We start from the raw sequence: 18,901 nt of genomic DNA on the forward strand, positions 1-18,901 counted from the left end.
ATTGGCCTTCTTGGCCACTTGGGCACACTGCTGGTTCATATTCAGCCAGCTGTTGACCAACACCCCAAGGTCTTTTTCTGCCAGGCAGTTTCCAGCCACTTGTCCCCAAGCCTGTAACATTGCAGGGGGTTGTTGCGACCCAAGTGCAGGATCCGGCACTTGGCCTTGTTGAACCTCGAACAGTTGGCCTCAGCCCATTGGTCCAGCCTGTCCAGGTCCCTCTGTAGAGCCTTCCTACCCTCAAGCAGATCAACACTCGCGCCCAACTTGCTGTCACTTGCAAACTTATGAGGGTGCACTCAATCGCCTTGTCCAGGTCATTGATAAATATTAAACAGAACTGGCCCCAACACTGTGCCCTGGGGCACACCACTTGGGAGACCAGTTGCCAGCAACTGGATTTAACTCCATTCACCACAACTCTTTGGGCCCAGCCATCAAGCCAGATTTTTACCCAGTGAAGGGTGTGCCCACCCAAGCCATAAGCAGCCAGTTTCTCCAGAAGAATGCTGGGGGAAATCCCATCCTTTCACATGAAACTAAACCAGAAGACACATTCCAGATGTATTCAGTCCATGGCTCCATACTGGAGCTAGTCTAAGATAAACTCTCCAAAAACATGCATCATGTGGATATGAGGTCTTCTGCATCAACAGATTCACTTTACAGACTGCTGTTGTTGAGTCACATTTTTTTCTGCTGTAGACATATCCACTGACCTCTGTTTTGATGCTAGATGAACACCTGAAGTGCTTGTTAATTAATTATTAAACACTAGCAACCCTTGCAGAGCAGGCTAAGAGTTGTTCACAAGACTTGCCTGAAGTCAGTGAACACAGGAAAACTTCTGGAACTTTGATTTAATAATTGTGAAAAAAATGCAGAGGACTTTCTATTTCTTGAGGTGCAGTGTAAAGAAAGAGATTTGCACTGCTTTCATACAACGGCCTTTTGCAGGCCTGCCCATCCCAACCGTCTGTCTCCCTGTGAACTTTATCAGCATCATCAGCAAACAGTGATATTCTTCAAAGTAATTTCTAGAGAGAGGTTGTCAGATGACATCTCAGCCTTCAAACACTGTGGTATCATGTGGCTGTCGGTTCTGAGTTGAGCAGCCAGAGATCGCCTTTAAAAAACAACTTCAAAGATTTCAAAACCCTCCCTGTCTGGAACAGAATAATTATCTCACTCCTTCTATCTTTGCCCAGGGGACTAGCGACGTCACCCAGTACTTCATGGCACACAACTAGTGATCTGTGTGCAGTTCCTGTCAGAAAATCAGGTCCCCATTTTGCGAGTCTAGAGACATCATCAGTCATATCCAGGGATGTCCATATCCAGGGAAATGCTAATGTACATAGTGATCAAAAAACCAGCTATGGGAATTACAGTACCATGATGGAGAGCTTCATTAATCCCTCCAGAAAATCTAGAGGATCTAAAGGGATTTAGAGCTCTAGTCCCCAGAATATTTGTACTCTCAACTCACAGGAAAACACTGGAAATATTTCAGTATCTTGGCAGCTGAGAGAAACATCCTTTGAGTTTGAAGTTGAAGGGAATAAACCTGAGGCATAGCATCATCATTTTCTCAAGTAATTACAACCCATTTTGGCATTCCTTAAACAAAATGAAAATTCAGTATACCATATAGCACAGGAACAATAGAAAGGCCATGGATTACATGAGAAAACATACAGTATTGAATTATTCTTTGGAAAAAAACAGATGCAAACCAGCATATAATACTGAAGACTGACTTTTCTCTGGCCTCTAAGTACCATATGTAAAATTAATGCACATTTTAACTAGGAAATAGATAAGGATCTTAGTGCTACGTTTTGCAGATTAACACTCTACATCAAATTCTCCGAAATCATATTAGTTTTAAAATATTCTGCTTCAGGTGTTCATTCTACTCTTAGGATTTTATTCTGAATACTAGACCTTCCACACTTGAAATAGCATAGTTTAGAGAGCAGAAGATGCACAAGCTTCTGTTAACTGATAAGGAAGACTGATGTCTTACCTGTAATGTAAGCTGGTTTCATGTTGAATTTGTCACCACAGTTGTGCATGACATTTCACATTATAGTTAAAAAGAAAGTAAGAAATCAGAACATTGCTGTTATTTCCTTCTTTTTTTTTTTTTTTCCAAACGGACTTTGGAAACTGTTGTTCTAGCCCAACAACACAATATCCTCATGACCTGTGGTTAGTCTGATGAATAAGCATCTTTCCAGCGCTCGTGTCACTGCAGTACCTAAACACCCTTCTCTTCTGCCTTGGATGCCCACTTCTGTAATGGGCAGTGAAGCTCTTGAATGAATGATCTTCTGGGCCAGAATCCAGACCAGAATCTTCTAAGCTATTTTAATGTGGAGATCACCAAGTGCATATCCAACATATCAGCTTCAGAGGAGGTAGATAGCATAAAGGCTCAGTTGGTGCTGTTCAGATCAGGCGCACTAAGGAGAGTGAGTTTTTAATATTCTGCTGCATCGTTGAGCTTTAAGCCATTTCAATTTAGTTTGACTGCTTTTAGCACCACTATGAGCTTGAACGATCTGAAACCTAAGATAGCATGTTTTCTTTTTCTTTTCGCCTTTCCTGCAATTTCTGAGATTTAAACAAACTCCATAAGGCCTGTAAGGTCTCTATAGCAAAACAAGTCCTTCCATAACTACTGAGGAGGACAAGACAACCAGCAAAGACAGAAATGGCTTAGTTTTTGTCAGGTCATGTTAAGGAAATGTCCTACCACAGCATGGCCATTTATTCCCACGCCAAGCCACAGCCCCCAAGTGAAATATTTTCTTGGCTTAGCAGTGGAGTAAATGATCACAAGGGGATGTGTCCTGTGGGCTAAGGTTCTATTCTTTATTAGAACAGTTATGGGGTTTTCTCTTCTCATGCCACAGCTACAGATGAAACCATTGAAGTGGGTGCCCACCGACAGTTCCTGATGCGCTCCACGTGCAAGTTAAACATGGTTGCTGGCAAACGATACCTCCTCATGGGGAAAGACGGGCAAACGGTCGATTGCCACAACAAGTAAGTGCAATGGTTTCTGAGTAACAGTGCCTGCTCAAACTATTAGAATACCCCCAGAAAGCAAAGGGAGGGCCAAATTTCTTAGGGAGTGATTCTGATAGCTTTACTGAAATGCGAAGAGTACCACTCTGGAGGCAAAAGGCAAGCTGTGGGGAACAGCTGAGCCACCCAAATTCATCAGCTGATCTATCCCTGCAGATCCTGGTTCCTACACTGCTCAGAATCAAAATCTGGTCCTTTTTCCACTGGGTTAAAAACTCACAGCTAGAAAAGGAAAATGGGAGACACTACACAGTTTCATCTATTGCAGATGCCTTACACAGCTCCTGTGTTTGCAAAGTAAGTGGGTGGGACCGTGTCTCAGAGCAGCGCTCAAAGCTTCTGTTATATCACACATGCAAATACTTCATTCTTCTCATTTCTCATTGTCACGCTTTAAGGAAAAAAGGGAATTTGTCTGAGGATGAATTTAGTCTGAATCTATTAAGTATTCAGTGAGTGAGGAAGCCGTCTTAAATGTCTAATTTCCCTGCACTTATCTGGAATTGTAGAATCATTTAGGTTGGAAAAGACCTTTAAGATCATAAAGTCCAACCATTAATGTAACACTGACACTAAACCGTGTCCTTACACACCACATCTACATGTCTTTTAAATACCTCCAGGGATGCTCGCTCAAACTCTTCCCTGAGCAGCCCGTTCCCATGCTTGACAACCCTTTCGGTGGAGAAATATTTCCTAATATCCAATCAAAACCTCCCCTGGTGCAACGTGAGGCCATTTCCTCTTGTTCTATCACTTGTCACTTGGGAAAAGAGGCCAACAACCACCTTGCTACAACCCTCTTTGAGAGAAAGGAAGTGACTTTGAAAATTTATAGGATGGAGACCACCTCCATCGAATTGTAAGCATCACTTCCTATATCCTCAGAAGGTCCCCTCTCTCCATATGACACCAGTGTGAGTGCTTAAGTCGGGTCCTGCTTCAACACATGCCTGCTAAAGATTGAAGTCTCCCAACAGAGGTGTCCAGTCCAGTCATAAGATGCCAGAAGCTACACAGGCTTTCACCACAGAAAATTAGGAATCTTTTTGGGACACCCTGTTGAAACCAAACACCGCTTCACTGTGTCCCATTAGTGTTCACTGGGGCTTTTTGTGCCAGTCCACAAAATTTTAGTAGAAACTTGGCACAAGCTTACCTGGTGCCACTCAAAACACCAACACAGCCAGATTTGTTCCAGCTTGGCACTGACTCCTCTTAAACCTTACCCAAATCTCAGTTAACCTGCTGGTGGTGCTAGGTTTCAGGCAAGTCTCTTGGCTAACTCCTCCTCATCCCACAGATACCTCAATGGAGGGATGCAACCCCACAGGGTTTACACTTTCCCTTTGCCCCATGTCATCAGTAGTGACTCACCTCCTTTTTCCTGTCCCACTTGCACTCAGGATGCAGTACTTCCTTGATACACAAGCCTGGATAGAGAAAATTCCAGATGACAGCGACTGCCGCAAGACGTTGCACCGGCAAGCCTGTGCGGAGCTGCAGGACTTCATCAACACCCAGGATAGCCTGTGCGTCTTCTGAACGATTGCTCTGCTCCCCACAGTGTGATGGAGGCTCAGGTCCTTCCTAAATTTTTCTTGCAAAGCCTGTACATCGCAGTAGCACCTAAAACATTGCAGAGGTGCTTCTGTTGCTGTTTTGATGAATGGGGTATCTGCTTGTAGATGTGTAGGGGGGGGTGTGTGTGTAATACAACAGAAATTGCAGCTACTCTACTAGTTACCATGTTTGTTGTCTCTGCCACTGGTGAAGAGAGAACAGGAATTTCTGTCTCCCTGACCCATTATACAACATTGCAATTGTCCTGCAAGGGATCAAATTGGAAATCATTGTACTTGCAGAGCTGATTAATTAATTCCTGCAGTCATTGTCACTGGACATGAAAGAGGCCAAGAAATGTGCACAGGTCATAAGGAAGATTGGGAAGTCATGGGCTTACCAATACAGCCTGAGTTACGCTGCTGCAGAAAGAAAAGAGATACTTACACTCATGCTTCAGCATGTCAGCTGATTTCTCATTGTAACCCCAAGTCCTCATGTAAGGGTGTGTTGGGTTTGGGTAGCAGGGTGGCTCCTGTAAGAAGCTGCTAGAAGCTTCCCTGGCTCCAAGTCAGACCCTCCTCTGGTCCCAGCCCAGCCAGACAGTGCCTCTGTAATTAATGTAATTCAGAGGGGAAAACAAAAAGAGAAGCAGCAGCAGAAGCGGAAACAGCGGAGAGCGGAGTGGGATGTGGAAGAGACACTCAGGCAGACACCCAGGTCTAAGAGGTAGAAGAAACTGGGAGTGAAATTGAGCCTAGGAGGAATGGGGGGGTTGGGGGATGATCTCTGTCCTCATCTTCATCCTCGAGCCTTTCATCGTATTTTTTTTTCCCCCTGCCCAGATGAGGAGGGGGCATGATAAGAGTGGCTTGGTGTGGGCACCTGGTGTCCAGCCAAGGTCAACCCACCACCCACCAGTATCTGACCCTTTTGCTGCCTGGAGTGCGTCAAGCGCCCAGGGGTTCTTGCTTAGCAGACAAATCACCAAATAATTGCTAAATTCAAGAGTCTGTAAAATGTGGTGAAAGCATCATTAAAATTTCATATTATGTATTTTATTGCATCTTACATATTTTCTTCCATTTCACTCGGAGAGGAGTCTAACCTGAAACCGCTCAGTGCCTGAACCTTGAAAATGAAGTCTCCTAATGTGGGCGCTATGTGTGGTTATTAATCTACTTTTATTTTTGGTACAGAGGACCAACAGCATGCTACTGCTATAATTCTGGTAATCTGGAATGCCTTGCTTCCTGGGAAACCCTTTAAATCTCTCTGCCCAAGGAGCTAGTGTAGAACAGTCTCTATCCCCCTCTATTTTTCTGCCCTAAATTCTCAAGCATATTTACAGGGAGAGGGAAGACAATGGTGGAATTATTCTCTGCTGCCAAGGTGGTTAATGTCTGCAGGTAGCGCAGCTGAAGACCTGCTGGGGACTCAGACAGCACCACAGAGGCCTGCTTGAGGGCTTTAGAAGCATTCCTTTCTCCTTCTGCTGCCACGATCTGCAAAGTAAGAGAAATGGAAACCACACAGCGACACTGCCCAGAGTGGGGAAAATCCAACTTTACAATGAGGAGAAAACAAACAGGCACTTGGGTGCCCAGGACAAGCATACAGGAGCTTGGAGGTTGATGTTGCCTTGGGTCTTACCTTAGCTCTTGCCTCTCGAGCAGCTTCTGCTTCGGCTGCCATTGCCCTCTGCATGGCCACGGGAATCCTGACATCTTTGATCTCCACTCGGGCCACTTTGATTCCCCACTGCTCCAGGGCACTGTCAAGGGTAGCCTTAGGGACAAACACAACCCACCACGAGGAGCAGAGTGATGGCGGAGAGAAACCCACACGATGTACCCTGCCGCTTGGACGGAAGGAAAGGCAGCACGCAAAGCTGCACAACAGCGAGACAGAGCCCTCCAGGGGCACTGACATCCAACGTGGTGTGTGTACGGCAGGTACCGCCGCCCCACCAAACTCCTGCTGACCAACACCAGTGTCTGAGACAGGGTGTCTTCTGTGTGGCAGAAGACACTTCTCTAGTGTCTCCTAAATTATCATCCCCATCCTTTCTTTAGGTGGGCACTTACCTTCTCCATTTCACCAAGTAATAATACTGCAACTTCCGGAATCAGCATGATGCTGTAAAAGCAACTCCAGGTGAACGACAGAACACAACCCTGCAGCACTGGCACGCTCTTCTGTGCTCAGGCCCATGGGCACTACTGCAACCCACCTCACCACCATGACCCAGCTCTGCCCATGGCTGCAGTCCTGGATGGAGAGGGGTACGCTCTCTCTTTTGTCTGACTATCCCTCTTCTCTGACTGAAACAAGTAAATCAGGTTTGGGCTTTCTTCTCTGCTCCCTCCCTGGCTGCCAAACAAAAAAAACCCAAAAAACAGATGGCATTTTAAAGCATAAAACTTAAGTTCCGCACTCGTAGTGGTTACAACAGGAGATACGAGCCCTGCCTTGATTAAACCTCAAGGGTCTGTGCAAGACAGAGCTCAAGACAGAGCTTCCCGTTTTTTTTAACTTCTTTCTCACTGCTTCCAGCAGCCTCTGTACAAAGACTAAACTGATTTATTCAATTCACTAGATAATTTTAGAATCTTCATTCCTTTTTGATAGGAAATAATTCTTCTACAAGAACCTGGGGAAACACCTTTAGAATAACTCTTTCTGATTCTAAGCAATGAGATGTATAAGTGAAAAAAACATGAAGGAAAATTTTGCTATCACTGTTGAAGAAAGAAAGATTATTTCCAATTTGTTACTCCCCAGAACAAATCTCCATGCTTGTCAGTGAGTTTTGAGAGGCAGATTTACCTGAATACTGCGTGCAATCTCCTCACGACCTGCCAGGAGCTGAGTCAAGCTCTGTGTACCCAGAATGTTTCTCAGGGTTGCCTGTGCCAAGAGGAAGGTGGCTGAATGGACATCGGTGACGTTAGCGACGGCACTGACAGCACTGTGAATCCTGTAGTACACCACCCCATCAACTTGGGTAGTAACAGCATCTTTTGTGAGAATCTGCATTGGAGAAACATGCAGAATTAGAGAAGGATCCAGTAACACACCTCTTGCCAAAAAAGGGGAATTTTCTTTTTCCCTTAGTGAGGAAAAGGCCTTGATAAGGAAACTAAGAATTTTGTTTGGTTTCTTTGTTATTCCCCTGAGAAATAACTTCAAGGAAGTTATCCTGCATCACCAACAGTTTTAACCAGGGCAAAATGTTGCACATAACCTTTAGATGACTGTTTCAACTGTAAATGAATCTCATAACCTCCACAAATTTCTTGTAAATGATGGTTAGCTCTTCATTTCTGGTAAAAAAAGGGTCATTACTGGTTTTATACACTGCATGCAGGTTTGGGACATCTGTGTGACTTCCCCTAAACAATGCATTTGTAAGAAGCACCAGCAAATTAAAACGAAAGTGGAAAACAAACTGCAAAAAATTGTGAGAAGGAACTCTGAAAAATACTGAAGCACTCCCAGAGGAGTTGTGTCATCTTTCACCAGACCAGCCCCCTGTGCCTCAGCAGTCAGTTGAAAGCGGTTTTGAACGATGAGCTGCATGGCAGATCCGATTTTATTAGGATATTCTATTCTGGATATCTTACACTAGCCTACTGCTTCATTTCCTTGTGTGGAATCACAATACAACTGGGAATTTTTTAGCCTCTCCTCTCTTGTCCTCTCTGACTCCCCCTTGCAATTCTACCCAGCTGCCTTCGCTTTTAGCTCACAGCTCTGAACATGGGCAAGAGGAGTTTGCTTGGCCCGTAACGATGCAGGTGTTCATAAGCAGAAATTTTGTCAGCAGTTTGGAAGACAGAAGATAATTTAGCAAATAAGCTAAATTCTTCACGGTAACTTACAACTGCCAAACACCAGCGTTGTTTTTGATCGTGCCACGCATCAGCTCTATGTTTTATTGCTGATGGCTGCTAGAGAATAGTTACCTCTTGTGGAGGAATCTTAGAGGCAACAGTGCGGAGATCGACCTTGATAAATGTATCTGTACATGGAAGTATGACGATCAAACCTGAAAAAAATAATTATATAGGAAAGACTTCTGAAAGCCAGGTCGAGGACCAGGTGTCCTGTACAAAGCAAACAGAGGGAAATATCCACAGGGTGCTTAATATTACAGCTGTGCTTTCTGCTACAGGAGGTGACAACAGTGAGGTTTTTATTTTGAAGTCCCTTCCATGGAGAGGGTGTGTTGACATACACATTTCTCTCATCTCAGCGCCTTGCTTAGGTGCCCAGAGCCAGTAGAAGCACTGCCCTAGCTGCTCTTTGGACCACATGGCTGTTACTCAATAGGAAAGACAGAACTTGAAAAGGACTTTTTCCTCTTATTTCAACTTCCAGTTTGCCCAGTTTCATTGCACAGAGGTGGTATCTGCAGCAATGCAAGCACCTCACGTGGCTGTGTTTGGTTCGTACATGGGATTTGTAACCTAATCCTGGGTGACTGAAACAAACTCTGTATGGATTCAGAGTGTGGGAAATCCCCCGCCGTGACACACTGGCGCTTTTCAGAGCAGAGGGCAGCGAAGAGCTGGCAGCAATGAACAATGCTAGAAGTGAAGCACAGGGAGTGTGGCCACAGTCACCCAAAAAGTCTCCAGCAGGGCTGGGTTCTGCATTTAAACTTCCCTGATCCCCTGCCAGTGTCTGCAGCATGAGCTCTACCTTTCGTTGTCCAACCTACCCAACCCCAAAGACCTATCTGGTACCAAGGTCCTCAACCTCCTGTGTTGTGCTGTGATGGAGGGGATGGCTTTATCTTCTCTTCAGAAAAACAATCAGCCTGCAGATAAAGGAACTGCAGCAGAGAGGAACTTCTCATCCCCACATACGATAGGAAGAAGGATCTCCTGGACCTCTGAAATTGTCTGTGTGGTTACAGTGCATATATAAATAAAATTAAAACAGTGCATCTTAACAGAAAAAAAAAACACCTGCATGCATTCACCTGGTCCCTTTGGTTTCTTGCAGAGTATACGTCCCAGCCGAAATACAACAGCACGTTCATATTCTCTGATAACCTAGGAAAACGTTATAAATTTAGAATTTTACAATAACTCTATTCCTGCTCTCTGGATTGTTTTGTTTGGTTGTTTTTGGTTTGGGTTTTTTTTTTTTTTAAATATTTGGGATCTGTATGAAATGTGGGGAAAAATGTATAAAGAACATAGGAACCAACAAAGCTGCATGTCGCGCAGGATTTTCTGCCTTCTGCTCACCTTATCCTTGGCTGGGAAAACTCAAACTCTGGCCCCACAAATATTTTACACAGCAGATCAAGTACGGAAGAGTTGCCACTGATCTAATGAGGCTACTCACCACTCCCTCAGCATCAGTGCGACACTCGGAGGAGCTGTGGGCAAAGTATGTCTCACCTCAGATAATCTTACTACTTTGGCTAGTGCATGAGGACTACTGAAGGCCTGGTGCTCCGGGCAATCACCCTGGTAACTCACCCCTAAAATTTGCTTTAAATTAATCATATTATGCTCATGGCTTGAAGGGACTGTGGGTTTAGGTTGTAAAATCCCTCAACGCAAGGACTTGGTCCGTTTCCGTTTCTCATCAGTACTCATGTTAATCAGTATTGCTGGCAGCATCAAACATGAGTTCTTCAGAAAAGCTTGTACATCTATCCTCCTAGCGTCTTTGTAAAGCAAGGAAGTTTATCTGATGATGGAAGTTGAGACGGGAAGAAATTAAATGAGTAAATTGTGGTGATACAGAAAGTCAGTGGAAGAACATGGATGTCTTGGTCTCAGAACACATCTTTGCTACAAGCCCTTATATTCACTTTTTGGAAATCATGAAGTGCCTTGTTTTAACAAAATCACTAAATCAATAAACATAAATAACAGCAATGATAATAGAGCAATCTTTATGTGCCTCAAATCCACTGGCTTACCTTGACACATGCCCAGATGGAAACAGGAAAGGTAATAAGCACCAGGAGGAAAGAAAGGGAAACCAGGATCCAGCCACAGACACCAATTCCGTCCCGCCTGTCGGCTACAAACAACGTAAGGAAGAAAAGCAACAAATGCAAATTTTGAAGAGTTATCTTAGGGATGTAGGTCTAGCCCAGTGCAATCATGAGGGATTGCAAAGTCCACAGAGACTCATTCCCTTTTACCTCCCTCCCATCACTCACTGAAAGCTGTAAAACACCTAACCAAACATCCAGCCTTATGTCCCTTCTGCCCCAAAGGCTAAAAGGTTCAGAAAGGACGTTTTGTAACAGGAAAGAAAGAGGAAAAATGAAAAACACTGGCAAAGCTGGGGATTGTGAAGGAGAAATAAATCCCTGGGTGGAGTATCCATGGATATGACTCTGCCAGTGCACCGGGGCAGTGGCAAAAGATTCAGTAATAAGGAAGATGAGAGGAAGTTCTGCTGTCTTTAAAGCTTTAAGGAATATCGATGGACCAGTTCATCCATTGGACCATAAGCTTCAAAATCAGTGCCTTTCAAAATGCACGCCCATGCATTTTGAGCCATCCCCTCACTGCATTCAGCTCTTCTCATCCCCAGATTTCACTATAATGAAATCAATTTCATGAAATCTCATTATAATGAAATCAAAATAATTTCATTATTTTACTGCCTGAAGGGAAGGCAGTGGTGAGTTGTTGTTCAAGTACTAAAAGTTTGGGAGGCTCTTTGTAAGGGAAAGGTGATCAAGGAGCTGTTGCTTTTTGAGGAGAAGAGCATCTGGGGCTGCTGAGGTCAGAAGAGGGTGAGAAGTGGAACAGGCCAGTCCTGCCACCAGGACAGAGTGCTGCAAGGTCAGCTGGATTTTGCTAAATGCAGAAATGTCTTAGATCGGGAGAGTCACAAGAAAAGCATGGATGTGGCCTGGGCTAGCCCTAAGGGCTCCCCAGCTGCCAGGTTTGAGCCAGAGGAGGGTTTTTGCAGTCTTGAGCATCAGCAGATGGGAAGCTAAACACCAAAGCCTACACTTTGCCCCTTCCCAAGGCAAGGAGAAGAGGCAGGAGAGAGGGATGAAGGCTCAGAGAACCTCACTCACGCTGATGCAAAGATGCAGCGTGGTTTGGATATGTTACCTCAAAGGTATAGAGTAGCACTGGGAATTCTGACATCAAATAAAATGCATAGATAGAAACTAGTACATGGAAAAGAAATCTCTTCAATTTATACTTTGTGAGAAAACACTTGTCACCACAGTGAAACACCATGAGGCTACCTGATCTGTAAGGCAGAAGCGAGCAGACCAGAGGAGCAGGAACAACAGGTTTGTCAGAAAAGCCCCAGTAAGCCGGGAGGAGGAGAGCACAGAGCCCTGCTGCAGCTCTTCCCTCTCTTGAGTGCAGAATGGCACCACGCACACTGCCAGCAAAGCCCTGTTAACTACAAACCTGGGTGTTACAACCAAGCCCTTTGCTGTTTGCGGTTTCTCCCTTCCTACTTCTGAGGTTCCCACTGCAGATTTAGTCACTTATGAATATGTTTGTGTCCAGGAGGGCCAAGTTTCAGGCCCCTCTCTGGCTGCATGCCCTGAGAGATTGGCACAGCATTGCTGCACCCTCGGCCTGGCTTTCCTCCTGACCCTTTCCAACAAACAAGAATTTGAAATCCCTGGTTGTTTAATGAGGTACCACCAGCCATTCTGCAACCAGTGGTGAGAATGATTTGAGGAGCTCCCCTGAGCAAATCACCATGCAAACCTTCAGGCCATGTGTTTGAAGGCAGGACTTCTAAGGTTTAATGTGAAAATCTGTAATGCTTTCCACTGCTGCTTGGTTGCCGCAGAGTTCTTCACGTTACACTAGTTGTGTGTCAGGCTATGACAGGTACCTGGAGTACCAGTAGTCAGGCATCTCTTAATTGGTGGAAAGAGATCAAGGAAACTCATGGAATGGGCATCATTCGTAATTCTTAATCCGAAGCCTGGGGAAATTAATCATGAAGGGATGCTTTGTTCAGCACAACTCCGCATTTTGTACTTTCTCCCTTTATTTCACCTAAATTATGAGGTTGCAGAAAAATGTCTGAAGATCTTTTTCTCCAGTGCCGAACTTGGTTGTGATGAACCTCCTCAAAAGCAATTTTGGATTGTAACACTCTCTGCCATCATCTGCCCGAGACCTTGTTGTGGTGGCTAAAACCAGCACATACCACTGTGAAGATACCTGATAGGGATGACACAGCCCACAGACCCGGGGGAAATGGCTGGGAACAAATGCCCACACCCTGCAGACTGATACCCAAGCAGCTGAGAAGACGTAGGTGAAGATATCACTTATCTCCAGTAGGGGTAAGGAGCCCACATCCAAAACTTCACAAAGTACAAGTGAATCCTTCTCCATTAAAACTCTCTTAGAGATCCTGTTGCTGATGTAGATTCCAACGAGAAAGGCAGGATATGACAGTATGCCTTCTTAAGAGTGAATCCACACCTAGCTCACCCAAAACCACCACAAAGGTTCTCCAGTGACCCCATTTAACCACAAGACACATGGAAGACTCTAGAAAAACACAGCAGTGAAGAATAAGGACCAATCACAACCCAACGTATCAGCGACCTGGTTTTGCCATGCCTGTGTATGGATTACAATAGCTGTAACCACCAAAAACCTCACTTGGGTCTACAGTCCAGAGCAAACCAAGAGCTGCAATGCCCTGCAAAATGTGAGACCTCGTCCATCAGCAGTTTTGGACCAGCTCCAGGACATAGGTAGGATCCTTTGTTGCTTCCTGACTATCTCAGCATGATACATCATGACTACACTTACACAAAATCATGATATGGATGTCAAAACCAAAAAGCAATTAAAAGCCCACGTCCAAGTTGTCTTGTGAAAATTATAAAGAACTGCAGGCAAAACTTTTGGGCCTGAAAAATTCCTCTACCTTCCCTAACTAACTTTCCCTTTCTACCCCACCCCTACATGCGGAAGTGTATCAATAGCTGAATCAGCCATTTTCATCCCTGGGGTCATTTTTCCGGGAGCTGTGTGCTGGCACAGGCTGGCAGGGCAGTATGAGGCAATTTGCTCTGTCCCTCACAGTGGGAGACTCTGAATTTTCATCTCCAGCCTATGTGGGAGACATGACGACTGCCTGGGTTCAAACGTAATTTTTTTTTGTTTGGTTAGTTTTGATCCTTTTTACTGTTACTCAGAAAGACACACACACACAGAGGCTTACCAATTAGATGCTCCGTGTTGTTTTTCTTGGGTGTCTCTCTCTGGGGATCCATTCCATTCGAGGGACGCTCTGATGCCCTCACAGAAGAGACAGCAGCGTATATTGAAACAGCAGAGTGCTTGTACAAAGCGGTGAAGAGAGAAGTTGGGCGAGAGGAGAAACCCCCACTGGGATGAGAGCCCTCTGGGAGCTGGTTACCCTGGCGAGGAGAGGATGTTTACACATACAAAGTCTTGTGGGTCAGGGTTGTCTCTGATGTAACTCCGTGGCCTTCTGTGGCTGTTTTCTGGCTGGGGATGCCCTTGGCCCGGCTGGTTTTACACCCTACAAAGTCAAAGCTGGAAATCATTTCTATGAATGACAGTAATCTCTCTCCCAGAGAGAAAAAAAAAAAAAATAAAAACAAACAAGAACAAGGCAACACAGAGAAGATAGAGCACAAGTCCTGTGAGGAGCAGCTGAGGGAGCTGGGGTTGTTTACCTTGGAGAAGGCTCAGGAGACCTTGTCGCTCTCTACAGCTACCTGAAAGGAGGTTGCAGAGAGGCGGGGGTTGGTCTCTTCTCCCAAGTGACAAGTGATAGGACAAGAGGAAATGGCCTCAAGTTGTGCCAGGGGAGGTTTAGATTGGATATTAGGAAAATTTCGCCACTGAAAGGTTTGTCAGGCACTGGAATGAGCTGCCCTGAGAGATGGTTGAGTCACCATCCCTGAAAGTAGTTAAAAGATGTGAGGATGAGGCACCTAGGGACATGGTTGAGTGTTGGACTGGGCAGTGTTAACAGTTGGACTCAATGATCATAAAGCTCTTTTCCAACCTAAATAACTATGATTCTATAAAGCCAGAGGATACAGAGTACCACTCTGCTGCTGTACACCTACCTCTTCATACTATGGGGGCTCAGCTACTGTTAAGATCTCAAACACCAGCAACGTAAATAATCCTCCAGGTGAGGTCCCTGTGCTGCTAGAAAAGTTCCTCACACACTTCTTCATACTGTGCATCGCAACAGGATGAACCCTGTTGTGCTAGATAACCTAAAACAGTAGAACCATTGTAGCTCAAGTCTTAAATTTTTACCCCAAGTAAGTTTTTTCACAAAACACTTCAATACCGGCCATCAAACCAAGTACAGCATTTCAGACTAAGCCATTTCTGATGGCTGCAAGGAGCCTTCTGAGAGGACACAAATCTGTTCCTTGTTATTTGAGGAAAAGTGAGAGGTGGCTTTTCATATGTAATTTATGAGTCTGACACACAGTTCCATGAATTATAGGCTGTTTTCTGTGGGCAGCCATCATCTACAATATCCTTGTGAAGATCTGGCTCCAGCTTCATTTCACTCTGAGTCTTCATCCCTGCGAGTAATCACATTGGCCTCAGATGGGTCATTGAAAGCTGACTGCTCCCCACAGAATCCTTTCTCAGCCCCACAGAAACTACACCATTGAATAGATGCTTTAAATCACAGTGAAAACCTAAGAACAAAGAGCTTGCAAAACTGGGATTGACATCTTATTGCAATACTCACCCCAATACGTTACAATATCCATTTGAAGTAATTTGTAATGTTTTCCTCATTATCTGGCTTCTCACGCTGAGCTGTAAGATCAAACCTGTCCTGTAAGTTCAGGACAGATACAGAGGAGGGTAGCAAGGGTGAGCAGTTAGAAGAAAAATGTGCTTTAGTTATTTCAGAAGCAGAAACATGACATGCAGAACTACCCCACTCTCTCAGTTTTATTGAAAATAACTTTATTCCAAGCCACTCGAATGCCGCAATCTCCATAGCTGCTTACACCACCAGATAGATGAGCAAAACATATTAAAACCTAGCAAAAATAATTGCTCCCTGTTGTTTACTGACAATTCCCTGAGGTGCTTGTAAATATAACCCTTGAAATGTGACTTTCACCCAGTTGCAGTGTCTTAATCCTACAGACCAAGCACCCACTTTGAAGTCTGTTAAAACCAGAATGACAATTCCGGCACACAGCCGTTTCGGAACAGCGCCAATCCCAAAGGTATCGAAGAAGTCACCGGGCAGTCCTCACGTGAGATTTGCGCGTGACAGAGGTGTAGGTTTCAGAGCATCTTTCTCTGATCTTTTTATGCCCTTACCACATTCCTTCCCATGCCTTGGGCTTTGGTTGCTCTCTAAAGTATCATCTCCGCCTAGTCCTTTCCTGGCCCTGAATTCTGCCCCCAAATATTTGTAGAATGTGGTAATTGGAACTAGATGATCTTTAAGGTCTCTTCCAACCCAAACCATTCTATGATTCTGATTCTAATTTAAATCGACAGTAGCGTGTTTGCTTCAGGCTCATCATTCCTTCCCCCCAGATCAAAACTTAGGGAGGACAGGACACAGACATTAACAGTACCATCCTAATGCCTGTAGGGACATCCTCATATTGTTCCTTTTCTTCATGAAAATGGCATCAGCTTTCAAAAGCTGAAGCTGGGGAGATGAGAGGAGGCAGCTATTTGGCTACGCTTTGCTAGAGCACGAGTAAATACGAGAGAGCCAATCAAAGGGATTGTTCCCATCCAGATCCTGTCCAAAAAGGAAGGCAATTTGCCAGAAAGAACAAACATTCATACCATGGCAAGTTTCCATCCAGGTCCAGTCAAACTCACAACTCTCACGTGCAAATCAGAGGACGAAGAGGACAGAAAATTGCTCTGTCTCTCTCACATTCCCTACAGCTGCAATTAAAGCACTTGAAATACTGGAGCTTGTACTTGCAAACACAGTCCCGGTATGTTCTTCGTTGTTCTGAATAAAGATTTTATTGTAAAGAACATGTCACCACACCTCATCTTTGCAGTCTGTCATCACACCTTAAATACAGCAGTAACAGGCAACTTGAGCAATGAAAAAATCATAGATAGTCCAGAATTAAGTCACACAGCAACAGCCTATTCCCAGCACAGGCTCAGTGTAAGATCCAGCACGGTTTGCTGCTGGAACAGGTTTTTTTCTTGGCTTTTTAAACATGGTGCTCCAAGTTAAGCATGAAAGAGCTCAGGACACATCATCCCCTTCAAAAATTCCAGGGCTGGGTCACAGGAGTTTGCTGCAATGCAGAACACAGACTTTATTCCTGAAGAGAAAAAAATTAATAAAAACCCCAATTTTACATCAGGAGAAATATTTAAGAAATTGAAACTTACCTTAATCCTTAACACTGAAAAGTTCAATTTATAAAATCCTCCGCAGTGTCAGTCAGTAAGAACCAGAGAACCCAGACAAAAAAAACCCCTTCGTTTAATGCTTCTTAACCCATTTGTTCACTTTTCTAACACTAACGACAAGCTTCTATGTAAAACTACACCAGCTGTTCATGAAATAGTCTTTCATGGGTAAAGGACAGCACATACACACCAGGTAGGAAGTCCATTGTTTCAGAAGAATAGCATTTAAAACAGTGGATATTCACTACTTCTCACCTGTTTTCATTTGGAGCAACAGCGCTTCACCGTCTTGTAGGTATCTTTGAGTTGTCTAAGGTTCAGACAGAAAAAAAGCCCAATAACCCTCACCCCATGACCATCCAACAGATGTTTTCAGAAACAGATGTACAAACTGCTTTCTTTTTGATACAGCACAGCTAACAGCTGATGTCTGGCCCTGTTTTGGACTACAAGGTGATGTGAATCAGTTTAAACTTTGACTGCTTGATGGTGAAACTAGACTCGGGTCGCAGACCAAACTCAGCACCTCAGTGAGGTTACAAAATGCTTCCTAACTTCCAACTACTTTACATTCACATCTATGGGACAAAAGCCCATCTGCTCCTGAGAAGACAACTGTATGTTCATTTTCTCCTTCTCCAACTGATCTACACATCTACAATGAACAAGTTATGAAAAGAAAAAGCAGGAAAGCCTAATGAAAGAGGGTAGACACTTGCTCCATACATTACCTGGGACAAGATACGAAGCACTGATTTTGCAAGCAGTTCAAAGAGGAGAATCGTTAGGATTCAACAGGTTTCACAAAATAAAAAAATGTAAAAGTGCAATATGTTTTTATCTTTAAAATAATATGTAAATCTGATCATTAAAATGCAAGACTACCCCATTCCTGGCAAAGTACTGAGAACACCAAATTATTTATCTAGACACTTCACAAGGTATTTCTATTGCTGCTGTTTAAGAAACCAGTTTCCTAATTCAGTATGTAAGTCTGCATCACAAAAAACAGCATAAGCAAGATCAATCATTAGGAGGTGTCTTAGTAAAAACAAGTTTATTCATCTGCATTTTAGGCAAATACGTAAATAGTCAGCAAAGCCTTTTTGCCATGACTGTAAACCTTTTATTTAAAAAAATTGTGTTAAAAACCAATACAGGAATTTCCGTTAATGTTCTAAAAAAGTTTGTTCACATCTTGAAAGAAAATACATTAGCAACATCTCCCAGCAGAATTCATCTTTATAAAAGTAAAACTCTAGGTGCAGAGCTTTTCTACAGTATAGTATCCTCTACGTTTTAATTTAACCACAGGATTGAATATCATTCATCCCTACTGCCTCTAGAACATGACCAAGAGTTTATCTTAAATACATGATATTCAATGATGTGTTACACATTGCCACAGGTACTAATATTATTAGAAGAGTGCACGACTGAATTTCACTAACAAAGCAAGACCTTTCTATATGCTGCGTCATAACCCTTCCTAACCCATACAGTTAATTTAGCCATATGCCTTTAAAATCATGTACGTTTTCCAAGGAAAAATACTAAAAAAAACCCATGGTCCAAATTCTGCTCCCGCTTATATTCACAGGGTAACATAAGCACCATGAAGTCGCGGTTTACAGCTGAAAAGCGTAGAGAGAACCAGTGAGTTTGTGAGTATAAGGGAGAGAAGAACTTGACCCATGTCTGTAAACATTCACAAAAGCCTGCAGTCCAAAGTGCCGGATAGGCAGCCTATCCGCAGTACAATTATTTCATTCACAGAGAGGTGCGGGGGCAGGTAGAATAGTACGGAACATTCATTTAGAGGCAAATCTAAATGC

General features: G+C 43.9%; 1 protein-coding gene across 1 annotated transcript; it reads right to left on the minus strand.

Annotated features, from left to right (window-relative positions):
* Nucleotides 1-5,963: 5,963 nt before the first annotated feature.
* LOC104506704 (stomatin-like protein 3) lies at nt 5,964-13,921 on the minus strand. Its single transcript, XM_010147737.1, has 7 exons — nt 13,870-13,921; nt 10,607-10,710; nt 9,650-9,722; nt 8,628-8,710; nt 7,489-7,692; nt 6,313-6,447; nt 5,964-6,164 (listed from the first exon to the last, which is right to left on the minus strand). Exons 1-7 carry the CDS (start codon nt 13,919-13,921, stop codon nt 5,964-5,966), a joined length of 852 nt encoding a protein of 283 aa, XP_010146039.1.
* Between the last annotated feature and the right edge of the window lie 4,980 nt (nt 13,922-18,901).

The sequence above is a fragment of the Eurypyga helias genome, unplaced genomic scaffold, assembly GCF_000690775.1.
Source record: "Eurypyga helias isolate BGI_N326 unplaced genomic scaffold, ASM69077v1 scaffold20232, whole genome shotgun sequence".
Lineage (NCBI taxonomy): Eukaryota > Metazoa > Chordata > Aves > Eurypygiformes > Eurypygidae > Eurypyga > Eurypyga helias.